General features: G+C 40.9%; 1 protein-coding gene across 3 annotated transcripts in view; it reads left to right on the forward strand.

Moving 5' to 3' along the window:
* Positions 1-332: 332 nt before the first annotated feature.
* ISPD (Nucleotide-diphospho-sugar transferases superfamily protein) overlaps positions 333-23,798 on the forward strand; it is a 127,533-nt gene continuing 104,067 nt past the window's right edge. For all 3 annotated transcript variants that reach the window (XR_016099324.1, XM_088945149.1, XM_088945150.1), the window contains exons 1-3: positions 333-628; positions 749-816; positions 923-994. Coding sequence is in view for 2 of the 3 variants with exons in the window: in XM_088945149.1 (XP_088801275.1) it covers positions 481-628; positions 749-816; positions 923-994 (288 nt within the window). In the remaining variant the exon portion in view is untranslated. The remainder of the gene's footprint in view (positions 629-748; positions 817-922; positions 995-23,798) is intronic.

The raw sequence follows: 23,798 nt of genomic DNA on the forward strand, positions 1-23,798 counted from the left end.
TTGAAAAATAGAAAATGAAAATCAAATTAGGAGGAAACGAGGATGTTGGATGATGTTTGGTGTGTCATCCCTATACACCACGTCTACGCCCCAAAGGATTCCAGATCTCTTATCCATGACAATTCTGCCCGTACCTACACACAAAACAACGTCTCCTCAATCCTCATGTATTGGGAATATCTCCCCGCATAACACCATGTAAGACCGTGAAATATTCTCACGTGAGTAGATGTGGTAGAGATGTCGTAGATGGGAGATCCGGACTCGTTTGTGAGTCCCACAGCACATCCCCGTGTATTGTAAACATCTCCCGATGTTCGGGAGATGTTCCCAATACATGCTAGTCTTGTCGACTGCAAATGCACCACGTGGTAGTCTTGTCCGATACCAGCGAAATTCAGACAAAAGACGACACCGAAACGGGATTATGCTCTTCCTCTACACTCTACACTCTCGGTCTACTCTCATTCTTTCTCATCCATGGCGCTGCGAGTCCATGTCTCGGTTTCTTATCCTCTCGCTGCTGCAGACCCCCACATTCCTATCCAATCCATTGAGTTCCTCTCATTCCGTCGGAATTCTAACCTTTTTCGATCACAGTATCTGCAATTTCATCATCAAATTCCTGGCAAGAGCAACCTCTTTCTTTCCGTTTGGCTTTCAAATAGAAGAAAAACAGTGCGTTTGGTATTTCGAAATCTCGAATTTTATCTGAGAAAATATCTTTCATTTTTTCTTTTCCTTTTAGGTCGTAGAACCAGATTTGGTAGAAACGTGAGAATCTCCTGTTCTGCGAAAACCGGAGAAGCAATTCAGGTTAGAAGTTCGGAAAGGACGAGAATTGAGATTTATCTTCTTATCACAGGAGTCTGTTTTTCTAATTTCTATTCCTTGTATTTCGTTTGTTGGGGAAATTTTGCAGAATTCTGAGAATGTGAAGGACAGAAGTATCTCGGTTGTCCTTCTGGCCGGGGGAAAGGGGAAGCGAATGGGTGTAAGTTTCTTGCTCTCCCCTCTCTTTCGGCATGTTAAAACTTGCGGAAAACAAGGGTTCCATTTTTTTTTTACCTCTGTAAAACTTTGGTTACTAAGGATTACTCATTCTTCTCGCTCTTTTCTTTTCTTTACTTTTCTTTTTGTTAAGCCAAAAAAGAGGTTCATCCAACCAATCTATATGTATAAGAATCACTTTAGCCTCTTAGGCTAACCTGTGAGTGTGAGACACCTGATTTGCTTGCCTAGGAACATACCTCAAAATAAGAGCAGCCACAAAATGCTATCATGTAGAGGTCTAATATTCCAGTTAACACTATTAAACTGTCCATTCAAAGCACATAACCACCATATAGTCCGTTTGCACGATCCTTTGATTGGCTCCAATTTACTTGGCCAAGTTCAGAGCTACTTGGATAGCTGTAGTTTCTGCTAAACAGGCCCCGAAAACACAATGAAATGGTTAATAAAACACTTGGAAGCAATCTAAAACCAGTTTTGGGCGTTATCTGTGAAATGCTCTGTTTTTGCCTTCAAAATATGCTATTTTAGTGGTAAAACAAAGTATTCTGGAGTCACTCAATATACAACCCAAGTACGAAATAGCTTATTCCAAACCGACCTAAATCTCAATGGAACTAGAATAACAACAAGCAATAATAAGCAACAGATAACCAAGCAACATCAAAGCAACAAAAAGCAAATATACAACACAAATTTTAAATGTGGAAAACCTCTCCAATGTGAAGAGGAAAAACCACGGGGCACTAACCTAAAAAAATCTCCATTATAACAGCAATAATGGGATTACAATGCGTTTTTCTCTAGTAGCAACTAGAAGATGCCATCACCAAGAGAAAACCCTCTTGGCTCAAACTCAAATCCTCACCAAAATGGTGGTTTACAATTATAAAACAAGAATAAATGGTATTACAAACCTTCATGTGGATATGATTTTCACAATAGCTGTCTGTCTTCATAGAGCTACTATGGACACTGAGCTAATCCTTGGAAATCCATCCATGACTCTTCCTATCTTCCTCAACCACATCAGGTATGACTTGGTCTCGCCGTCTCAGGTTAGAAGATTAGATTTTGGGAAGATATTTGGCTCGGGGAGTCCACTTTGAAGGAGACTTTTCCCTCCCTTTTCACTCTTTCCAATCTCAAAGGTAGACCAGTGTCAGAATTTATTAGTCCCCCTCTTTCCCCTCTTGAGTTGAATTGGAACTTGGGTTTCATTTGAAACCTCAGAGAATCTGAAATTCCCAGTGTGTCTGCTCTACTTACATTGCTGAATCTGTGGCTCTTGGGGATGGGGGTGTGGAATCTAAATCATGTTGGGCTCTTCACTTGTAAATCTTTTGTTTAATCCACTTGTAGCCTCCTCATCTTCCCATTCTCCTTCTTTCTCTGTTAAGGAAATCTAGTGTTCCCCCATTCCTCCTAGAGTCAGTGCTTTCTGTTGGGAAGTGTATCGTGGCCGCATTAACACATGTGATAAGCTCCAAAGGAAGAGACCAAACTGGTGTTTGTCCCCTAATTGGTGCTGCTTATGTAAGTTAAATGGTGCGACCGCATTTCATCTCTTAGTCTCCTGCCCCTTTGTTGGCTTTATTTGGGATTGGTTTGCTACATTTTTTGGTTGCAGATGGCTTCTTCCTGTTAGCTTGCAAGGATTGTTTAGCCCTTGTAATTACAGTTGTACAAATAAAAGAGGCAGGCTCAATGTTTTAAAAGTGCAAGGTGCAAGGGCCAATTTGCGCCTGAGGCGCGTGCCTTTTTGAAGCAAGGCACAAAAATACAAAAAATTGTTAAAAAATAAAAAATGTCAGAAAATTCAAAAAAACCAAAAAAATTAAAAAAAGTATAAAATATTAAACATAATACTAATAAGAAATATAAACTTAAAATTTAAAATTAATGGTTTAAAAAACCTATTATCTAAAATTAAAGTACATAAACATAACATGTAAAGCATATTCAAATGAAAATTTAAAAATAAAATAAAACATATGAGGAATGTTCTTGGGCATTTCAAATGGCTCTCTAGGGACATTTATATTCAGATTAATTGGGTTAGAAGATCTGCCAATAGTTTGGTAGATGGTCTCGCTAAGCAAGGGGTTCAGAGACAGAGTATGTTTTGGGCTCAGCTGTAATACGTTTTGAGGGTTTAGACACTTGGTGTCTTCTGTACTTTCCACTATGTCTTGTTTCTCTGGTTTCTTTTAAAATTAATAAATATGAGTTACTGATATATATATTTGATCTGAGAAGCAGACTAAACTATACATATGATCAAAGTGGCTCATTGTGTAAAATCCATGGAGATTTTCGATCCCTTCTCAATTGAGGATATTGTAAGAGGATGGCAAATAGTTGCTAATTCCACATCAGCATAAACTATATAAAGCTCAACTTTGATTGATGTAGCTTTGGAAATCTCAAGTAGTTTAGGTGTAGGTGGTATTTTTAGAGATGGTAAGGCTCAGGCTGAAAAGAATGCAAATACAAATATGTAGAGTGCAAAAACTTGTACTTTGTATTATTTTGTATGTATTTGTACTTTACATATTTCTGTGATAGGTGAATACTGATTAGATTGAAAGGAAAATTCTATAAACTGTTGTAAGGCCAGCTATATTGTAATGGAGCAGAGTGTTGGGCAGTCAAGAAACAGTTGGAGTAGGCGACTCCTTAAGGGCTGAGGTTATGACTGTTATGGAGGGATTACAAAAGGCAAAGGACATGAATGTAAGAAAGCTGATTATAGAGGATGATTCAAAGCTGGTAGTGGAGTAGTTGCAAAAGGAAGGAAAGGAATTCTGGGTTTTTAATAATGAAAAGAAGAGATTCAAGTGGTTGACACAAAATATGGATGTGAAATTCAGTTGGATTAAAAGAATTGCAAATGGGCTTGCTGATGTTTTAGCAAAACAAGGGGTGGGAAGGAATCAATTGTTTTGGGCTCAATTGTAATGGCAAATTTCTTTGTAGAGAGTTAAGAAAGTTTTATCTCTCCTAATCTTGTAATTATCTTTTTTATAATAATAATGAATTTCTATTATTGATTAAAAAAGGCATAGATGTAGAATTTGGACTCTTACCCCCTCTGGTTCTTTCACATGTGCTTCTTTCTTTAAAGCTCTAACTCAACCTCCTTCTTTGGGTCTGTCATGCCCTATTAAAGAGGTGTGGTGTCTTCCTATACCCCCTAAGGTTGGGAGTTTCTGTTAGGAAGCGTTTCTAGAAAGAGTTAATACAATTGATTTACTTCAAAGAAAAAGACCCAACAGATGTTTGTGTCCTCATTGATGTGCTCTCTGTAAAGCTGATGGTGAGTTTGAATACCATTTACTGATTTCCTCTCGGTTTACTAAAGTCATTAGGGAATGGTGTACTTCTTTGCTTGGGTGCAGGTGGACCCCTCCTTTGAATGTGCAAAATTTATTCAGTTACATGCTGAGTGGGCCAACAAAAAGGGCCAAGATTATGTGGAGATGTATGAGGGCTGCAGTTTGTTGGATTGTTTGGGAGGAGAAGAACTCACGGATCTTCTAAGAAAAGGAGAGAAGCTTGGAAGTAATTTTGGAGGTAATTCATATTAGGGTGATACATTGGCTGAAAACTTTGGCATTGTTTGCAAATTTCTCAGTAGATGAGATGTTAAAAAATTGGAAGGAAATTGCAGAATTAGCTTCAGCTAAGAAGGCATCAAATTCTTGTTGGATTCCTCCACCTAACGGCTTTATTAAACTGAATTTTGATGGCAGCAGTATGGGTAATCTAGGACCATCTGGAATAGGGGGAGCAATAAGAGATGAACATGGGCATCTGTTAGCTATGTTTTCAGGACCAATTGGGGAAGGAGATTATTTGCAGCTCTTGAAGGGGTACAAAGAGTCAAGGAGTTGCAAATTAGTAAGCTGATCATTGAAGGAGACTCTGAAGTTGTGGTGAACTGGTTAAAAGAGGATTACTCAAGGATATGCAATTACAACAATAAAAAAAGAAAATTTAAGTGGCTGATGTAGTCGTATGAGACTATTGACAGCCCAAGTTGTGGTGTATAATCAACAGGAAATTAAGAGGATGAGAGGAGAAAGAGAAAAGAAGAGAAGAAGATTTCGAAGGAAGGATTTTGGAAAAGAAGAGGCTGCTTAATTTGCCCCCCCCCCCCCCCCCCCTTTATTTATATTAATTCTGAAGTAAGGATAAGACTGCTTACATGGCAAAATTAAAATCCTAATAAAAGACAACAATTAAAGTCCTAATAAAAGACTAACAACTAATTGTGAATTGACACTTAAATAACTAGTAGTTGTATACGAGTACAATAGAAAGAGGTGGGGACCACATCAGTGGTTTCTACACTCCCCCTCAAGTTGGGAATAGATGTTTGTCATTCCCAACTTGCATAGATCTACTTCTAACTTCTTCTTTGAAACTGCCTTAGTGAGAAGATCAGCAAGCTGCATGTTGGAGCTGATATATGGAAAACAAACTTCTTGAGATGCAACCCTTTCCCTAATAAAATGTCGGTCGACTTCAATATGCTTGGTTCTGTCATGTTGTACCGGGTTATGAGTTATATTAATACCAACCTGATTATCACAGTACAACATTTGAGGTTTCTCATAGGTAATACCCAATTCATCAAACAGTGATTTCAACCATAGTATTTCAACCACACCATTTGCCATGGACTGATATTCAGCTTCAGCACTGGAACGAGAAACAACATTTTGTTTCTTACTCCTCCAAGAAACAAGGCTACCTCCTACAAAGGCACAATATCCAGAGGTAGACCTTCTATCATCAACACAATTGGCCCAATCTGCATCTGTGTAAACTTCTATCATCATGTGATTATTATCCTTAAATAGTACACCTCTGCCTGGACACCTCTTTAAATATGCTAATATCCTCTCAACAACAAGTAGGTGGGTAGTTCTGGGAGAATGCATATACTGACTAACAACACTGACTGCATAGCTGATGTCTGGTCGTGTAAGACAAAGATATAGTAGTTTACCAACTAATCTTTGGAACATAGCTTTATCTTCAAGAGGCTCTCCACCTTCTGCACTAATCTTGTGATTCTGTTCAATAGGTGTATCAGCTGGCTAAACACCCAACTTTCTTGTTTCTTCTAACAAATCAAGGGCATACTTCCTTTGAGAAACAAAGATTCCATGCTTAGACCAAGTTACCTCAATACCCAAGAAATATCGTAGCTCTCCTAGGTCCTTTACCTCAAATTCTTGATGGAGAAGTTTCTTAAGAGACTCAACTTCGCTGTTATCACTCCCTATTACTACAATGCCATCCACATATACAGCAAGTAGAGTCAAGGAAGTATCCACTTTCTTAATAAACAAAGTGTGATCTAATTGAGCCTGTGCGTAGCCAAACTTTTTAAGGGCTTGTTTGAATCTATCAAACCAAGCTTTGGGGGATTGTTTTAGTCCATACAAAGCTTTATTCAACCGACAAACCTTCATACCTGTCTCTGTACTATAAAAACTAGGAGGTAACTACATGTACATTTCTTTTTGCAAGTCTCCATTGAGGAAAGCATTTTTAACATCCATTTGGAACAAGGGCCAAGAGTAACTGTCTGCAAGAGATAATAACACTCTGATAGTGGTCATTTTTGCTACTGGTGCAAAAGTCTCCAAGTAATCTATACTATAAGTCTGAGTAAATCCCTTTGCAACTAATCGGGCCTTATACCTTTCAATGGAACCATCAACATTATGTTTTACAGTAAACACTCATCTACATCCAACTAATTTCTTCCCTTTGGGTTGATCAACTACCTCCCAGGTATTGTTTCTCAGAAGGGCATCCATTTCTACCTTTATTGCATCTTTCCACTCAGGAATGGTCAGGGCTTCCTGTACTGTTATGGGAATGGGAATATGAGCAATTGATGTAAGAAAGGACTTATAAGAGGGAGACAGGTGATCATAGGGCAAGAATTGTGAGATACAGTGGGCTGTGGATGAGGTGCAACGGCGTTTGCCTTTACGGACTGCAATGGGAAGGTCAAGGTCATTCAATGGAAGTGAGGGCTCAGAAGATGGAGAAGGCTCAACAGTAGAAGGCTCATCTGTAATGGGAGCTGGAAGAGATGTAGTACCTGGATCTGGATCTTTAGAAGAAATTGGGGCTGGCCTGGACTGCCGATGACCGAAATCAACATGCCTCCATTGTCCGTGATAAACTCTCAGATCCTGACGTTTTTGACAACCCTCCCCATTACACCCCTCTTCACTCAATGGAATAGGTAAAGGGACTTTTGATGTGTTAACCCCAACTGTACTACTCTCCCCCTAAGAAGAAACCCTAGAGTATCCTCAAAGAAAGTAACATCCATGGATACAAATCCCTTTCTTGAAGCAGGTTCATAGCAGCAGTATCCCTTTTGAGTTTGTGTGTAACCAAGGAAAATACATTTTGAGTTTTTAGGGTCAAATTTGGAATAGTGAGGGCCAAGAGTTTGCACGAAGCAGGTACAACCAAAGGTTTTAAGGGGGACAAAAAACAACTCTTTATCAGGATATAAAAGAGTGAATGGGGGTTTCATGTCAAGAACCTGTGAAGGAATTCGATTGATGAGATACACAGCTATGAGAATGGCATCTCCCCAGAAATGTATAGACACATTGGAGTTGAATATGATACTTCTAGCTACTTCCAATATGTGCCTATTCTTTCTCTTAGCCACCCCATTCTGTTGAGGGGTATGAGGGCAGGTACTCTGATGGATAATCCCATGGTCAAGAAAGTAAGAGGCTAGTGATGTTTTAAAGTATTTTCTCGCATTATCGGATCTGAAAATTTTGATTTTTATCCCAAACTAGGTTAAAATCATCTGATGAAAGGTTTGGGTTAGGGTAGGGACCTCATTTGAGAACGCATCAAGTAGAGCCAAGAAAACTGGGTGTAGTCATCAACAAACAGCATATCTATATCCCCCCATAGCAATGATGTGATATGGTCCCCAAACATCGGTATGCACAATGTCAAAAGGAACACTACTTCTCTTATTACTTAATGAATAGGTTGTTCTACAATGCATTGCAAGATCACAACTTTCACACTTTAAACTAGACATGTAGATGGATTCAAATAAACTAGGAAACAAGTTTTTCAAAGACATAAAGGATAAATGACCCAACCGGTTATGCCAAAGCATGACTTGACCAATAGACTGAGAAACAAAAGACCCTCTAGCTTCACTACCATCCCACTGTGAACTTCCTCCAAGCAGATAGATTCCATTTGTCTCACGGCCAGTCCCAATCACCTTCCTTGTCTCCAAGTCCTGAGCAACTTTGGTTTTTAGTGATGTTGCTAACTGAAAGTAAATTGGTGCTAAGTTTAGGAACATGTAGAACAGAAGACAAGGAAATGGCACTAGACAATTTGATGTCTCCCTTGCCAGAAATGGGAACAAGTGATCCATCAGCAATAAGCACCTTGTCTTTACTAGAGGATAAATGATAGGTAGTAAATAGTGAAGGCAAATCAGTCATATGATCAGATGCACTTGAGTCTATTACCCCAACAATGTTCAATGTTACCTGAAGCTGAAGCATGATAAGCTGAGGCCCGTGTACTTGAATGAGCAAATGCTGAGGTGGGAGGAGCTGATGTTGTGACTGGATGAGATGATGATGCTGAATTACCAACCTCCTTTTCCAACTGAGTTAAGGCAGTTCAGACAACAGCTAGAGTGTCTGGTGGTGCTGCTCTTGTGCCTGATGAGGTTGCACAATCAGTAGTAACAGCTGTATTAGCATTCCCCTTTTTGTTCCTGAGTTTTGTGGGAACTAGATGAGGATGTAGCTTCCAATAGGTTTCTTTGGTATGCTTAGGTTTCTTGCAATGTTCACATATTAGGTCCTTCTTGTCTTCCTTCTTCATATCTCTCTCCTTATCCCCCCCAAACTTGGGTTTAGTTGATGCCAAGGCTGATTCAAGTGGTGAATGCTGTAACATAACTTTCCTTCTACTTTCTTCACTATGCACTAGAGAGTAAGCATATGATAGAGTCACACTGTCTCTTGTTAGAAGTTGTTGTCTCAGAATGTCATACTCAAAATTCAGACCAGCTAGAAACTCAAATACCCTAGGTTTCAACCTGCTTTCTGTAGGTCTGTGCATCCTTCTAGCTTTCCCACTCAATTGTTTCTAAGTGATCAATCTCATGCCACAAGGATTCAAGGTGGAAAAATAAACCGAGACTGGCTTCTCTCCTTGCTTAAGGTTATTCACCTTACATTTTAGCTCATAGGCCCTAGACACATTGAGGGGTTGGGAGTAGGTTTCTTTCATGATATCCCAAATTTCTTTAGCTGTTTTTGCCCATAAATAATTTCGGCTGATATGTGGTTGCATGGAGTTACATAGCCATGTCATAACCAAATAGTTCTCTTGAACCCATTTGGTATATATTTGGTCCTCCTTGGCTAGTTCCTTGACATCTCCCAGTAAATAACTTAGCTTTCCTTTACCCCCAATAGCCATCATGGCTGATTGGGCCCACCCTAGGTAGTTTGGCCCATCAAATTTTACAGTGGTAATCTGAGAACTGTTCTCAGGTATGCTACCAGCACCACCAACCCCTAAATGGTGTTCCCCTTGGCTCTTAAACTCCATTCTTTGTCAAGAAAAGATTAACAAATGCCTTTTGTATCACTGAGACTGGGTAATTACACCTAGAATTTGCTATCAGCCGAACCTACTTTATCCTTCTAGGTTGGAAATCCACCCCAAAAGGATAACCTTCCAAGTACAACTTAGAGTGCAGGGCAGTGCAAGGCTGAAACTAACTACAGCCCTAATTGGCGACAGTCAAGAAACTAGAATCTTGAACCTAGAACCAGTCAAAGGTCAAGAAACAAGCCAAGAACACAACCAGTTCAGCCGCACCTCTTAAAGTAACGAAAAAACTATTCTTTTAATGTATCAAGAATAGTTCAGGAGGAAAACACTTGCAGTCGACCTTTGAAATAACCAGAAGAGGTAATCCTTTTAATAGAAAAGATTGACTTACTTCAGCAAAACTCTGGCCGCAACCTTCAAAGATAAGTTTGAAACCTAATCTTGAGGGTTCTTCCTTCTGACTCTTCTTGATTGTTGGTTATCCTCTGATGCTTCACCAACAATCTCCAAGACTCAGCCGATAATCCCTTTTGCTGGAAATTTTCCAACCTTAGGAAATTCTTGTGCAGCCGGCCATGTTAGACTATCATAAGATTTCCTAGGTTGGCTCTGATACCATGTAATATGACTATTGATAGCCCAAGTTGTGGTGTATAATCAATAGGAAATTAAGAGGATGAGAGGAGAGAATGAGAGGAGAAAGAGAAAAGAAGAGAAGAAGATTTCGAAAGAAGGATTTCAGAAAAGAAGAGGATGCTTAATCTCCCCCCCCTCCTTTCTGTTTATATTAATTCTGCAGTAAGGATGAGACTGCTTACATGGCAAAATTAAAATCAGTAGGAACCACTATCTGTTGCTTCGGTCAAGCTTCTTGTGAAAGGAAGAGGAGAAAGTTGTAGATTTCAGCAATAGGAAGAGAAAAGGGAAGAAATGAGAAGAAGGTCAACTAGGATTGTGTATCATAACCCTAGCTGCCAGCCCCTCATTCTATTTATATTTAACTTAAATATGAGATATTACAAAGATGCCCTTAGTAGGGCGGCAATTCAAACTAAATAGTTACAACTCTTTTAAAAATAAAAACTAATGGGCCCAAGGCCCAACAACTTCTTAATTTAAAAGAAAATAAACTAAACACAAATCGACCCATTCAACACTCCCCCTCAAGTTGGGAGTAGATGTCACACATTCCCAACTTGTGTAGATCATGCTCTAGCTTATTCTTTGCAACGCCTTTTGTGAGAACATCAGCAAGATGCAAATCAGAAGAAATGTATGGAAGACAAACTTCTCCAGAAGTTACCATTTCTCTGATAAAATGTCTATCTATTTCAATGTGCTTAGTTCGGTCATGCTGGACTGGATTATGGTCAATATTAATTGTTGCCTGGTTATCGCAGTATTGCATAGTAGAAGATCAAGACTGTAATCAGTCTTGAATCCTAATAGGTTTTAGGTTTACAAAACAGAAGAAAAGTGAGAGAAAGGAGAAGGAATGGAAGAGAAACAACAGAACACAAGGGGTTGAAAGGAGGGACAGATTCTAATAGATCTGCTGCCGCCACTCTCTTATTATTTATAGGTTATGTTCAGTACATAATGGAAAGGACAGATCTGCCCTTAGTACTTACATGATAAATAAAGTAAATAAAAACTGAAATAAATAACAACTGAATTAACAAATTGACTCAAACTGACACTACTATAACTGAAACAAATAACTACACATGCTGCCCTACAAACATAGTGGGGACCACTGTTGTGGGGCCCACATTAATGTTCTCTACACTCCCCTTCAAGTTGGGAGTAGATATCTATCATTCCCAACTTGGATAGGTCTGTCTCTAACTTCTTCCTTGGTACAACCTTGGTGAGGATATCCGCGAGCTGCATATTAGATGTGATGTACGGAAGACACACTTCTTGTGTTGTGACCCTCTCTCGCACAAAATGTCGATCAACTTCGATATGCTTAGTTTTGCCATGCTGCACTGGGTTGTGGGCTATATTAATAGCTGCCTGATTATCACAATACAACATTAAGGGCTTTTCATAGTCAATACCCAACTCTTCAAGTAGTGACCTCAGCCATAAGATTTCAGCCACTCCGTTAGCCATTGACCTGTATTCCGCTTCAGCACTGGAGCGGGAAACAACACTCTGCTTCTTACTCCTCCAAGAGACAAGGTTACCTCCCACAAGGGCACAATATCCAGAGGTAGACCTTCTGTCATCAACACTCCCAGCCCAATCGGCATCTGTATAGACTTCCACCCTCATGTGATTATTGTTCTTGAGCAGTATACCTCTACCCTGGGCATCTCTTCAAGTATGCTAATATTCTCTCTGCCGCAAGAAGATGAGAAGTTCTAGGGGAGTGCATGTACTGGCTAACAACACTAACTGCATAGCTGATATCTGGCCGAGTGAGACAGAGATATAGGAGCTTTCCAATCAACCGTTGGAACATAACTTTGTCTTCAAGAGGCTCCCCGCCCTCTGAACTAATCTTGTGATTTTGTTCAATGGGTGTATCAGCCGGCTTAACACCCAACTTTCCAGTTTCCGCCAACAGATCTAGAACATATTTTCTTTGAGAGATAAAAATCCCCTGCTTGGATCTAGCAACCTCAATACCCAAAAAGTACCGTAGTGCACCAAGATCTTTCACCTCAAACTCTTGATGAAGGAGCTGTTTGAGGGACTCAATCTCATGGCTGTCATTTCCTGTCACAACAATATCATCAACATATACTGCAAGTAGTGTCAGAGAGGACTCCACCCTCTTGATGAATAGTGTATGATCTGATTGGGCCTGTACATAACCAAACTTTCCAAGGGCTAATTTGAACCTATCAAACCAGGCTCTAGGTGACTGCTTGAAACCATACAATGCCTTGTTCAGTCGGCAAACCTTCTTACCTGTCTTTGTATCATAGAATCCAGGAGGCAACTGCATGTAGACCTCTTCTTGTAAGTCTCCATTCAGAAAGGTATTTTTAACATCCATCTGAAACAAGGGCCAAGAATGATTTGCTGCAAGGGATAACTGAACTCGGATGGTGGTCATCTTGGCTACTGGGGCAAAGGTCTCAAAGTAGTCTATACCATAAGTCTGAGTGAACCTCTTTGCAACCAGCCGGGCTTTGTACCTTTCAATAGAGCCATCAGCATTATGCTTCACAGTGAACATCCATCTGCATCCCACCGGTTTCTTTCCTTTTGGTGGGTCAACCGATGCCCAAGTATTATTCTTCAACAGGGCATCCATTTCGACTTGCATTGCATCCTTCTATTCTGGAACTGATAACACTTCTTGCACCGTTCTTGGAATAGGGACATCGGCAATGGAAGTGAGATAGGACCGGTAAGATGGAGACGATCATAGGATAAGAACTGTGAGATGGTGTGAGCTGTAGAAGTGGTGCAATGTCGTTTCCCTTTACGAATGGCAATAGGGAGATCAAGGTCATCCACAAGAAGGGAAGTGGCAATAGTGGGAGGTGTCTCAGTAGGCTCTGGATCTGGAACCGCAGAAGGAACTGGAGCTGGCTGGGACTGCCGGTGAGTAGGATCAACCTGCCTGCATCGCCTGTGATAGACTCTCAACTCCTGCTCCCTCTGACCACCCTCACCACTATAGCCTTCATTACCAGGAATAGGTAAAGGAACAACCCCACTTCTACTAGCCCCACTTCCATTCTCACTGCTCTCCCCTTGAGGAAAGAAACTCAAATCAGCCCCACTCTCATTGCTCTCCCCCTGAGGAGAAACCCTAGGATAATAGGGTGTCTCCTCAAAGAAGGTGACATCCATGGAGACAAACCTTTTCCTTGAAACCGGATCATAGCAGCAATAACCCTTTTGAGTTTGTGCATAACCGAGGAAAATGCATTTGGAGGCCTTAGGTTCAAACTTGGAATGATGAGGCCCGAGAAGCTGAACGAAACAGGTACAACCAATGGTTTTAAGGGGAACAATGAACAACTCCTCGTCTGGGTATAGAAGGGAAAAAGGGGTTTTCATATCAAGAACCCGGGAATGAATTCGATTAATGAGATAAACTGCCGTGAGGATAGCATCACCCCAGAAGCGAATAGGTACATTGGAAGTAAGCATAATGCTTCTAGCCACCTCCAAGATATGCATATTCTTCCTTTCGGCAACGCTGTTCTGCTGTGGTGTGTAAGGGCAAGTGCTCTGGTGAATAACTCCATGGCTAAGAAGGTAGGAGGTCAATGGCTGAGCAAAGTATTCCTTTGCATTATCAGATCTAAGGATTTTGATTTTGGCCCCAAACTGAGTGAGAATCATCTGATGGAAGTTTTGGGTAAGAGCAGGAACCTCATCCCAAGAACGCATAAGATAGACCCGAGAAAAACAAGTATAGTCATCAACAAACAGTAGAAAATATCTATACCCACCCATAGAAGAGATATGATATGGCCCCCAAACATCAGTATGCACAATATCAAAAGAGGAATTACTTTTTTTATTACTTAAAGAATAAGAGGTTCTACAATGTTTGGCAAGCTCACAACTCTCACACCTCAACTTTGATAACTCAATAGACTCAAATAAAGCAGGAAACAGACTCTTCAAAGACTTAAAAGACAAATGACCTAGTCGGTTATGCCAAAGCATAACCGGACTCACAGACTAGGAAACAAAAGACTTCTTATCCACTGACTCCTCCCGACGAGAACTCTCTCCAGGTAGATAGATCCTGTTTGTCTCACAGCCAGTCCCAATCACCTTCCTCGTCTCCAAATCCTGAAAAAACACTTCGGTTAGGGAAAAATGTTATTGAACAGTTCATGTGTTTGGTAATACTACTAACTAAAAGCAGGTTAGTATCAAGCTTAGGAACATGCAAGACAGAAGATAAAGAGATAGTATCCGATAGCTTGATGTCCCCCTTGCCCGAAATGGGAACAAGAGAGCCATCAGCAATGGGTGCTCTATCTCGGTTAGAGGACAAGTGATAAGAAGTGAACAATGATGGAAAGCTAGTCAAATGGTCGGATGCACCTGAATCCATTACCCAACAGTGGTCAGTATTACTTGGAGCTGAAGCATGGTAAGATGAGGCTCGAGTACCTGAATGTGCAAATGCAGATGTGGCAGGAGCTGATGGTGACTGAGATGGCTGAGCTGAACTCCCAACTTCCTTTTTCAACTGTATGAGGGCAGCCCGAACAGCAACTAAAGTCTCTAGGGATGTGCCTGATGAGGATGTTGAATCAGTGTTCACGGCCACATGAGCATTACCCTTCTTATTTCTTAGTTTTGCTGGGACCAAGTGAGGATGTAGCTTCCAACAAGTATCTTTTGTGTGCTTGGGTTTCTTGCAATGTTCACATACCAGATCCCATTTAATAGCTGTCAAGGCCGGGAAAGGGGGCTGAGGCTGCATCATGACTTTCCTCCTGGTCTCTTCACTATGCACAAGGGAGTATGCTTGAGAAAGGGTGACACTCTCTCTTGTATATATCTGTTGTCGCACAATGTCATATTCTGAATTCAAACTAGCTAGAAAATCAAATACCCTATTTGTCTCGACTTGCTTTTTGTGAGTCTGTGCATCTTTGGGACTCTCCCACTCAAGGTCTCTAGATGGTCAATCTCATGCCACAAGGATTTCTAGGTAGAGAAGTAGACAGAAACTGACTTCTCTCCTTGTTTAAGGCTGTTCACCTCACACTTCAGTTCATAGGCTTTGGCAACATTAAGGGGTTGGGAATAGGTTTCTTTCACAATATCTCATATCTCTTTGGCTGTCTTTGCCCACAAGTAATTTCGGCTGATATGTGGCTGCATAGAATTACATAGCCATGGCATAACCAAATAGTTCTCTTGAACCCACTTGGTGTATGTTGGGGCTTCCTTGGAAGGTTCTTTCACATCTCCCAAGAGGTAACCCAGTTTTCCCCTTCCTCCAATAGCCATCATGGCTGATTGAGCCCACTCCAAGTAATTTGACCCATCAAATCTCATAGTTGTAATCTGAAACCCGGTTTCAGATACACTACCATAACTGTTGTTTCCAAAACTACTTTCTCCTTGACCCTTAAACTCCATCTTTTATTAAGAATCAGTGGCTACAAACTGCTAGAGCCACTATACCATAAAACAGAGTTAAAACAAGCAGGTCTGAAATCTGATCTGATCCAAAATTTGATTTGAAACCAACCCAAATCTGATCTGAAATCAATCGCCTATCACAGTATATGCAAGAAATCAACTCAAATCTGATCTGAAATCAATCGGCATGCACAGTTGTCAATCTAAGATGCTATTTTCTGAAATGACTACTGTGGGGCCCACTGCTGCGAGAGCAAAATTAGGGTTCCAACTCTAGGTCTGAAATAAGTGCTCAGCTACACTCTCCAAGCAGTCTGCACAAGTGGGACTTGTCGTAGGGTCAATATGAAACCATAAACTGATCACCTCTGAGAGGGGGGGGGTTCGGCCCAACAGTCAAACCCTAGAAACAAACTTAAAAACATTTCGGCCTCTCCTTCTAGATAGGTCCAACCTATCTCGATTGATTGCAGTCTCTGAAACTCGATAAAAAAAACTTACTTATTGGTTTCGGTTTACTGCCTTCCAGGGTTACCTGAACCCTAACCTTTGCTGCTTCTTCCTGATTACCAACTCTCTGCAAGCCGCGACAAGTCTTCAACTGCTGCGAACCTCTCTTGGTAATCTCCAAGATTCAGCCACCAAATACTTCTTCATAAGCTTCCAACCCTAGCTAGTCCTCATGTGGTCGGCTAGACTAGACACACATGAGAAGCCCTAGATAGGCTCCGATACCAAGTAGAAGATCAAGACTGTAATCAGTCTTGAATCCTAATAGGTTTTAGGTTTACAAAATAGAAGAAAAGTGAGAGAAAGGAGAAGGAATAGAAGAGAAACAGGAGAACACAAGGGGTTGAAAGGAGGGACAGATTCTAATAGATCTGCCACCGCCACTCTTATTATTTATAGGTTATTGTTCAGTACATAATGGAAAGGACATATCTGCCCTTAGTACTTGCATGATAAATGAAGTAAATAAAAACTGAAATAAATAACAACTGAACTAACAAACTGACTCAAACTGACACTACTATAACTGAAACAAATAACTTCACATGCTGCCCTACGAACACAGTGGGGACCACTGCTGTGGGGCCCACATCAGTGTTCTCTACAAGCATCATAGGTTCTTCTGCCTATACACTGATTTCTTTTAACAGAGAACGAATCCAGAGAAGTTCTGAAACTCCATGTGCCATGGCCCTATATTCGACTCTGCACTTGATCTTGCCACAACTATTTGTTTTTTGCTTTTCCATGAGACTAGGTTACCCCCAACTAGGGTGCACACTCCTGAAGTTGATCTTCTGTCATCAAGGCATCTTGCCCAATCCGCATTTGTATAAGCCTCTAGCTTCAACTATCCACGATCAGTAAACAATATGCCTTTGCCTGGATGTCCCTTCAAATAAGCAAGGATCTTGTCAACTGCCTTCCAGTGCTGGTCTCGTGGAGCATGCATATATTGACTCACTACACTTACTGCATAGGAGATGTCTGGTCTTGTCATACACAAGTATAGTAGCCGACCCACAAGTCTTGGGTATCTCCCAAGGTCCTTTACTGGTTCACCTTCTGATGCACTGATTCTATGGTTCTGATCAATGGGGGTGCTAGCTGCCTTTGTTCCAAGCTTCCCTGTCTCTTGGAGAAGGTCCAAGACATACTTCCTTTGAGAGATAAAAATTCCATGTTTCAATCTTGCAACTTCGATGCCTAAGAAGTATCTCGGTTCTCCAAGATCCTTAATCTCAAATTCCTTATGCAGGTTCCTCTTCAGACTATCAATCTCACTCAGATCATTCCTAGTGACAACAATATCATCCACATAAACAATTAGGATTGACACCAAAGATCCCCTGCGCTTCACAAACAAGGTGTGATCAGGTTGAGTTTGAGTGTAGCCAAAAACAATCAGGGCCTTTCTGAATCTGTCAAACCATGCTCTAGGAGATTTTTCAAACCATATAGTGACTTCTTCAGCTTGCATACCTTTCCTTTTTCAGCATTATCATAAAAACCAGCTGGAAGATCCATATACACCTCTTCTTGTAGATCCCCATTTAGGAAAGCATTCTTCACATTCAGCTGAAACAAGGGCCAAGAGTATGAGGCAGCAAGAGAAAGGAGTATCCGAACAGAGGTCATCTTTTCAACTGGCGCAAATGTCTCTAGATAATCAATGCCATAGGTTTGTGTGTACCCTTTCGCAACAAGTCTTGCCTTGTACCTCTCTATACTTCCATCTGCCTTATACTTTACCGTGTAAACCCATCTGCATCCAACTGTCTCCTTGCCTTTTGGTAGGTCCACAATCTCCCATGTCTGATTTTTAATCAAAGCCTCCATCTCTTCCTGCATTGCTGTCTTCCACTCAGGTTTGGAGAGAGCCTCACTAACACCCTTAGGTATAGACACTGAATCAAGAGAAAAGAGAAAAGCACGGTAGGAAGGAGAAAGTCCACTATAGGATAAGTACTATGAAATACAATGAGCAATGCACTTTCTCTTCCCTTTTCTAAGAGCAATAGGGAGATCAAGGTTATTTGTAACAGTGTTAGTAGGGCCAATGGGAACTGAAATTGTAGTAGGATCAAGAGGATCACCTGAATCCATATCAGCCGAATCTGGAGTCTCCAAGGGATCGACAGGAAGTGGTGTGAGTTCTGCTGTAGTGGAATCAACTGCATTATGAAGTCTCTACCGTGAGTAATGCTGTGAGACGGAATGCAAAGGAGGTGGCAAGGTAGGTGACATCGGGTGGTGGTCATGCATAGGAGCAGACACAGGGACTGGAACTTGGAGAGGGATAGACTACTGACTTACTTCCCCAAAACACTCCCCTGAGAAGGATTCCTTGAGAAGAAGTAAGTAGATTCAAAAAAGGTAATGTCCATAGTAACATACCGGTTCCTAGAGACTGGATCATAGCAGCGGTGCCCTTTCTGATTCTCTGCATATCCATGGAAGACACATTTCTTTTCCTTGGGATCAAGCTTCGAACGGTAAGGACCAAGGATATGTGCAAAGCAGATACACCCAAACACCCTTAGAGGAATATGAAACATCTCCCCCTAAGGAAAAAGAAGGCTGAATCCAAGTATACGAGAAGGCACCCTGTTGATCAGATATACTGCCGTGAGAACTGCATCACCCCAAAAACGAACCGGAACTGTAGCTATGGTCATCATGCTTCTTGCCGTCTCAACAATGTGTCTGTTCTTCCTCTCTGCAACACCATTCTACTGTGGAGTGTAGGAGCAACTACTTTGATGGACAACACCATACTCCAACAGATATGAGGCAAGATGTCTCTCAAAATATTCCCTAGCATCGTCAGATCTAAACATCTTTATTCTCATTCCAAACTGTGTTAGTACCATCTGGTGGAATTGCCTCACCAAGGATGGTACTTCATCGTGGGATTTCATCAGGTAAATCCAGGAATATCGAGAGAAATCATCCACAAACAGGAGAAAATAGCGAAAGCCACCCATAGAGGGAACATGATAAGGGCCCCACACATCCGAATGAATAACATCAAAAGGAGAAGAGCATCTTTTATTACTAGGTTTAAAAGAGTGCCTACAATGCTTTCCAAGTTCACAACCTTCACACTTCAAACTTGACAGACTCAGACTCAAACAGTTTTGGAAACAAAGAAGGAAAAGAAGGAAAAGACAAATGACCCAGATGATTATGGCAAAGGATAATCTGATCCATAGATTTTGACTCACTGTCCCTGCAAACTTGATTACTTTGGTGAAGAGGAAGAACATCCAGGAGGTAGATTCCATTCACTTCACGACCACTCCCAATTGTCCTCTTTGAATCCAGATCCTGCAAAATACAACGTCTAGGAGAAAAAATTACTGAGCAGTTCAGATTCTTAGTCAAACTACTAACAGATAATAAATTGATGCTCAATCTAGGAACACGGAGGACAGAGGGTAAACAAATGGAATCATTAATCTTGACAGATCCCTTCCTAGCAATAGGAATATGGGATCCATCAACTGTGGAGACCCTATCTCTGCCAGAACAGAGCTGGTAAGAGGAGAAAATAGTGGAGCAATGGGTCATGTGCTCTGAGAATCCAGAGTCAATAATCCAAGGAGATCTCTCCTTACCTGAAGCAGAAACATAGTTTGTAGTGACATGTGAACTACTTGTGTGGGCAAAGGAGGTAGAGTGAGCTCCACCTGTGCTACCTGTACCTTGTTGTCCGCTTGCGGCTGAACTGGAACTAGTTGTATCCCTTTGATTCAGAAGAAACCCAAACCTCTCTAGCTTGGCCCTTACTGCAGCAGCTGCCATAGACTCCAAAGCAGCTGTAGTAGGGGGGGGCCGGAGTGTCACCAGTAACTGCCATGTGCGCATTTCCTTTCTTATTCTTCAATCTGGTCGGCACAAGATGTGGGTGATGCTTCCAACAAGTATCTCTTGTATGCTTAAGCTTCTTACAGTAGTCATAGACCAAGTCCCTTTTGTCTTCCTTCTTGTTTTCATTGCCATTCTGTTTAGATTTCACAGCACTTACCATAGCGGACTGATCAGAAATGAGATTCTTCATCATTACATCCCTCCTGCACTCCTCTCCTGACACAAAGGCATATGCTTGAGAGAGAGTGACATTGTCCCTGAAAAGAAGATGCTGTCGTGCAATGTCATACTCAGGGTTAAGGCCAACAAGGAATTCGAGCACCCTATACTTCTCTAAGTGTCTTTGATAGGTAGCTGCATCCTTGGTGGTTTCCCAAGCAAAAGTCTCTAGATGGTCGATCTCCTGCCACAAGGTCTTAAGGACTGAAAAATAGGCTACAACAGATCTATCTCCCTGCCTTGTGGCAATAATCTGGTTTCTCAGTTGATAAACTCTAGCAACATTCTCCCTTTGTGAATAGGTTTCTGCCACCCCATCCCATATCTCCTTAGCAGTATTTGCCCATAAAAAATTCTTACTTATATGTGGCAACATGGAATTACACAACCATGTCATTACCATATAATTTTCCTACACCCACCGGGAGTTGCTAGTTTCAGGTTTCACCTCTTCACCAGTAATATACCCCAATTTTCCACGAGCCCCAATGACCATTTTTGCAGATTGGGACCATTCCAAGTAGTTTGTACCATCCAACCTAACCGTAGTAATGGTCCCAGCTCCGAAGGGGTCTCCAGCACCTCCTCCCACAGGTCCCTTTTCATTCCCGGGCTTATATTCAACTATGTGTCCCTCCATGCTTCTCAAAAGGGTATAGAAACAAATAAAAAATGATGCAAGAACAAACAAAACACCTTCTGGAACCAACGACACTCCTTTGGTGTCCCGAACTTTCTTCCCACAAAAGATTCCTCTCTAGGAGCCTCCAAACCACATGGGACTTGAATCACCCCTTATAAAAAACTCCAAGGTACCCTAAAAAATTAGGGCGCCACTACCTAGGTCAAAATTGAAGAGTCCAACAAAAATAGGACTCTTCCCCTTTCTCGAACTTTTCTTGATTCTGATGAGAAACCCTAGACCAGCTACAGGGCATACAGATCCATCAAGAAAATCCAAAAACTGGGCTTACCTGAGAGCTTCGATCAACCTCTTAAATCTCCATGCAGTCGGCCGATCTAGGGCTGCATTAGAGAATCACTTCCAGAACCTTCAACCTGCTTTGATACCAAGTAGGAACCACTATCTGCTGATTCGGTCAAGCTTCTTGTGAAAGGAAGAGGAGAAAGTTATAGATTTCAGCAATAGGAAGAGAAAAGGGAAGAAAGGAGAAGGTCAACTAGGATTGTGTATCATAACCCTAGCCGCCAGCCCTTCATTCTATTTATATTTAACTTAAGTATGAGATATTGCAAAGATGCCCTTAGTAGGGCGGCAACTCAAACTAAATAGTTACAACTCTTTTAAAAATAAAAACTAATGGGCCCAAGGCCCAACAACTTCTTAATTTAAAAGAAAATAAACTAAACACAAATCGGCCCATTCAACAAAATCCTAATAAAAGACAACAATTAAAGTCCTAATAAAAGACTAAAAGACTAAAGTCCTAATAAAAGACTAACAATTAATTGTGGACTGACACTTAAATAACTAGTAGTTGTATACGAGTACAATAGAAAGAGGTGGGGACCACATCAGTGGTTTCTATAGCTGACTAAGGATATTGAAGTTCAGTACAAATGGGTAAAGAGAAGTGCAAACTCACTGGCAGATGGTTTAGCTAGGCAAGGGGTGAACAGAAACTCTTTATTTTGGACTTTATTGTAATTGTATTTGGTGCTCATTGATTGTTCTACGGAGCTAAGTTTGTTTAGCCCCCTTGCTTTGTAATTTTCTTAATATTAATTAATACATTTCACAGTTATTGATAAAAAAAAAATAAAAAAGGCATAGATGATGATGATTTGTACTGTACATATTTGTATTTGTACTCATTCCAAACTGAGCCTAATGGAGTCATGCTAACTTTGTTCTCAGGACCTACGGATCAAGGAGAGTCATCAAGGACAAAGCTACTAGCATTTTATCAGGGACTGAAACTTGGGAAATCATTAAATTAAATACCTCTTATAATGGAAGGTGACTCTTGAGTAGTGGTGAGCTGGATAACACAAAACAAACTGGGACCTGGCTGTATAGACATGTAGTAAGGGAAATAAAGAACTTAATGACAGATTGACAGAATTGAGGGCTCAAATAGTAAGGGAAACACCAAGATCTGCATGGAGATTCTCTAGCCAAACAAGGGGCAGTAACCTTTTTTTTTGGGTGGGGGGCGGGGGGGTACTTCTAGGGATGTGGATCCCTTGGATTGCATACAGACTTATGGATTGGATGGGGGTGTCTAAGGCTGCCAAATCCTTTTACATCTACATTCTTTCAAACTAAATTAATAAAATGTGAATAGTTACCTATCTAATACAACAATTTTTTTGATCAATAACAGGTAAATTTCTTTAAGAGGAAAGAAAGGTACAAAGGGGAGGGGTAATCTCTCTTAACTCTCCCATAAAAAAAAAAATACAAACAAGAAAAGATATTGCAATTGAGCCCAAAACAAAGAGCCCCTATTCACCCCTTGTTTAGCTAACTCATCAACAAAAGAGTTAGCACTTCTTTTGACCCAAATGACTTTCACTTTGATGTCCTGTGTCAGCCACTTGACCTTCTTTTCATTACTGCAGGTCCACAGTCCATTATTGTCTTCCTTCATCCAACCCATTACTAGTTTGGAATCTCCTTCTATAATCAGTTTACTAATGCTCACCTCCTTTTCTCTTTGTACACCTTCCTAAGCCGCTAGAATCTCAGCCCTAAGAGAGTCACCTACTCCAATTGGTCCTGAGAAGAGAGCAATTATTTTCCCTTCCTCATCCCTAGCACACTCCCAATGTCCAAGGGCCCTGGATTTCCAGCACTATTTCCATCAAAATTCAACTTGATAAAACCACTAGGAGGGGTTTAAAATGGGATCGAGGCTTCCTTAACCGGGGATGAAGTGGCAACTTCTTAACATTTCTTCTATTGAAAGATCTTTAAAAAGTTCCAAAAACTTCAGCTAGTGTACCACTCTAGTAAAGATCACCTCCAAAATAGCTTCTTTAATATTTACTTCTCTCATTTCTGCAAAGATTTTTGAATTCCTTTTCTTCCCAAATGGTCTAGCTAATGGCAGCCCTTACATATTTCCACATTATTCTTCCCCCTCTTCTTTGGCCAACTGAAAAAAGTAGAGGCACACAAGTTTTGCACATTAGGTGGCAGAGTCCACCTGCACCCAAACAAAGAAAGAAACCATTCCCAAATACCTTTAACAAAGTTGCAGGAGATTAATAAGTGGTAACAATTCTCATCATCAGCCTTACAAAGAATACACCAATGAGGGGATAAACAGCTCTTAGGTCTCTTTATTTGAAGCAAATCACATGTGTTGATTCTTTCCAGAAATGCTTTCCAACAAAAACTCCCAACCCTGTGTGGAATAGGTTTACACCAAACCTCTTCTGTAGGAAAAGACAATCCCCCACTAACATTTGGT

This window comes from Nelumbo lutea, chromosome 5, assembly GCF_056320005.1.
Source record: "Nelumbo lutea isolate HS-2025 chromosome 5, American lotus-T2T, whole genome shotgun sequence".
Classification (NCBI taxonomy): Eukaryota; Viridiplantae; Streptophyta; class Magnoliopsida; order Proteales; family Nelumbonaceae; genus Nelumbo; species Nelumbo lutea.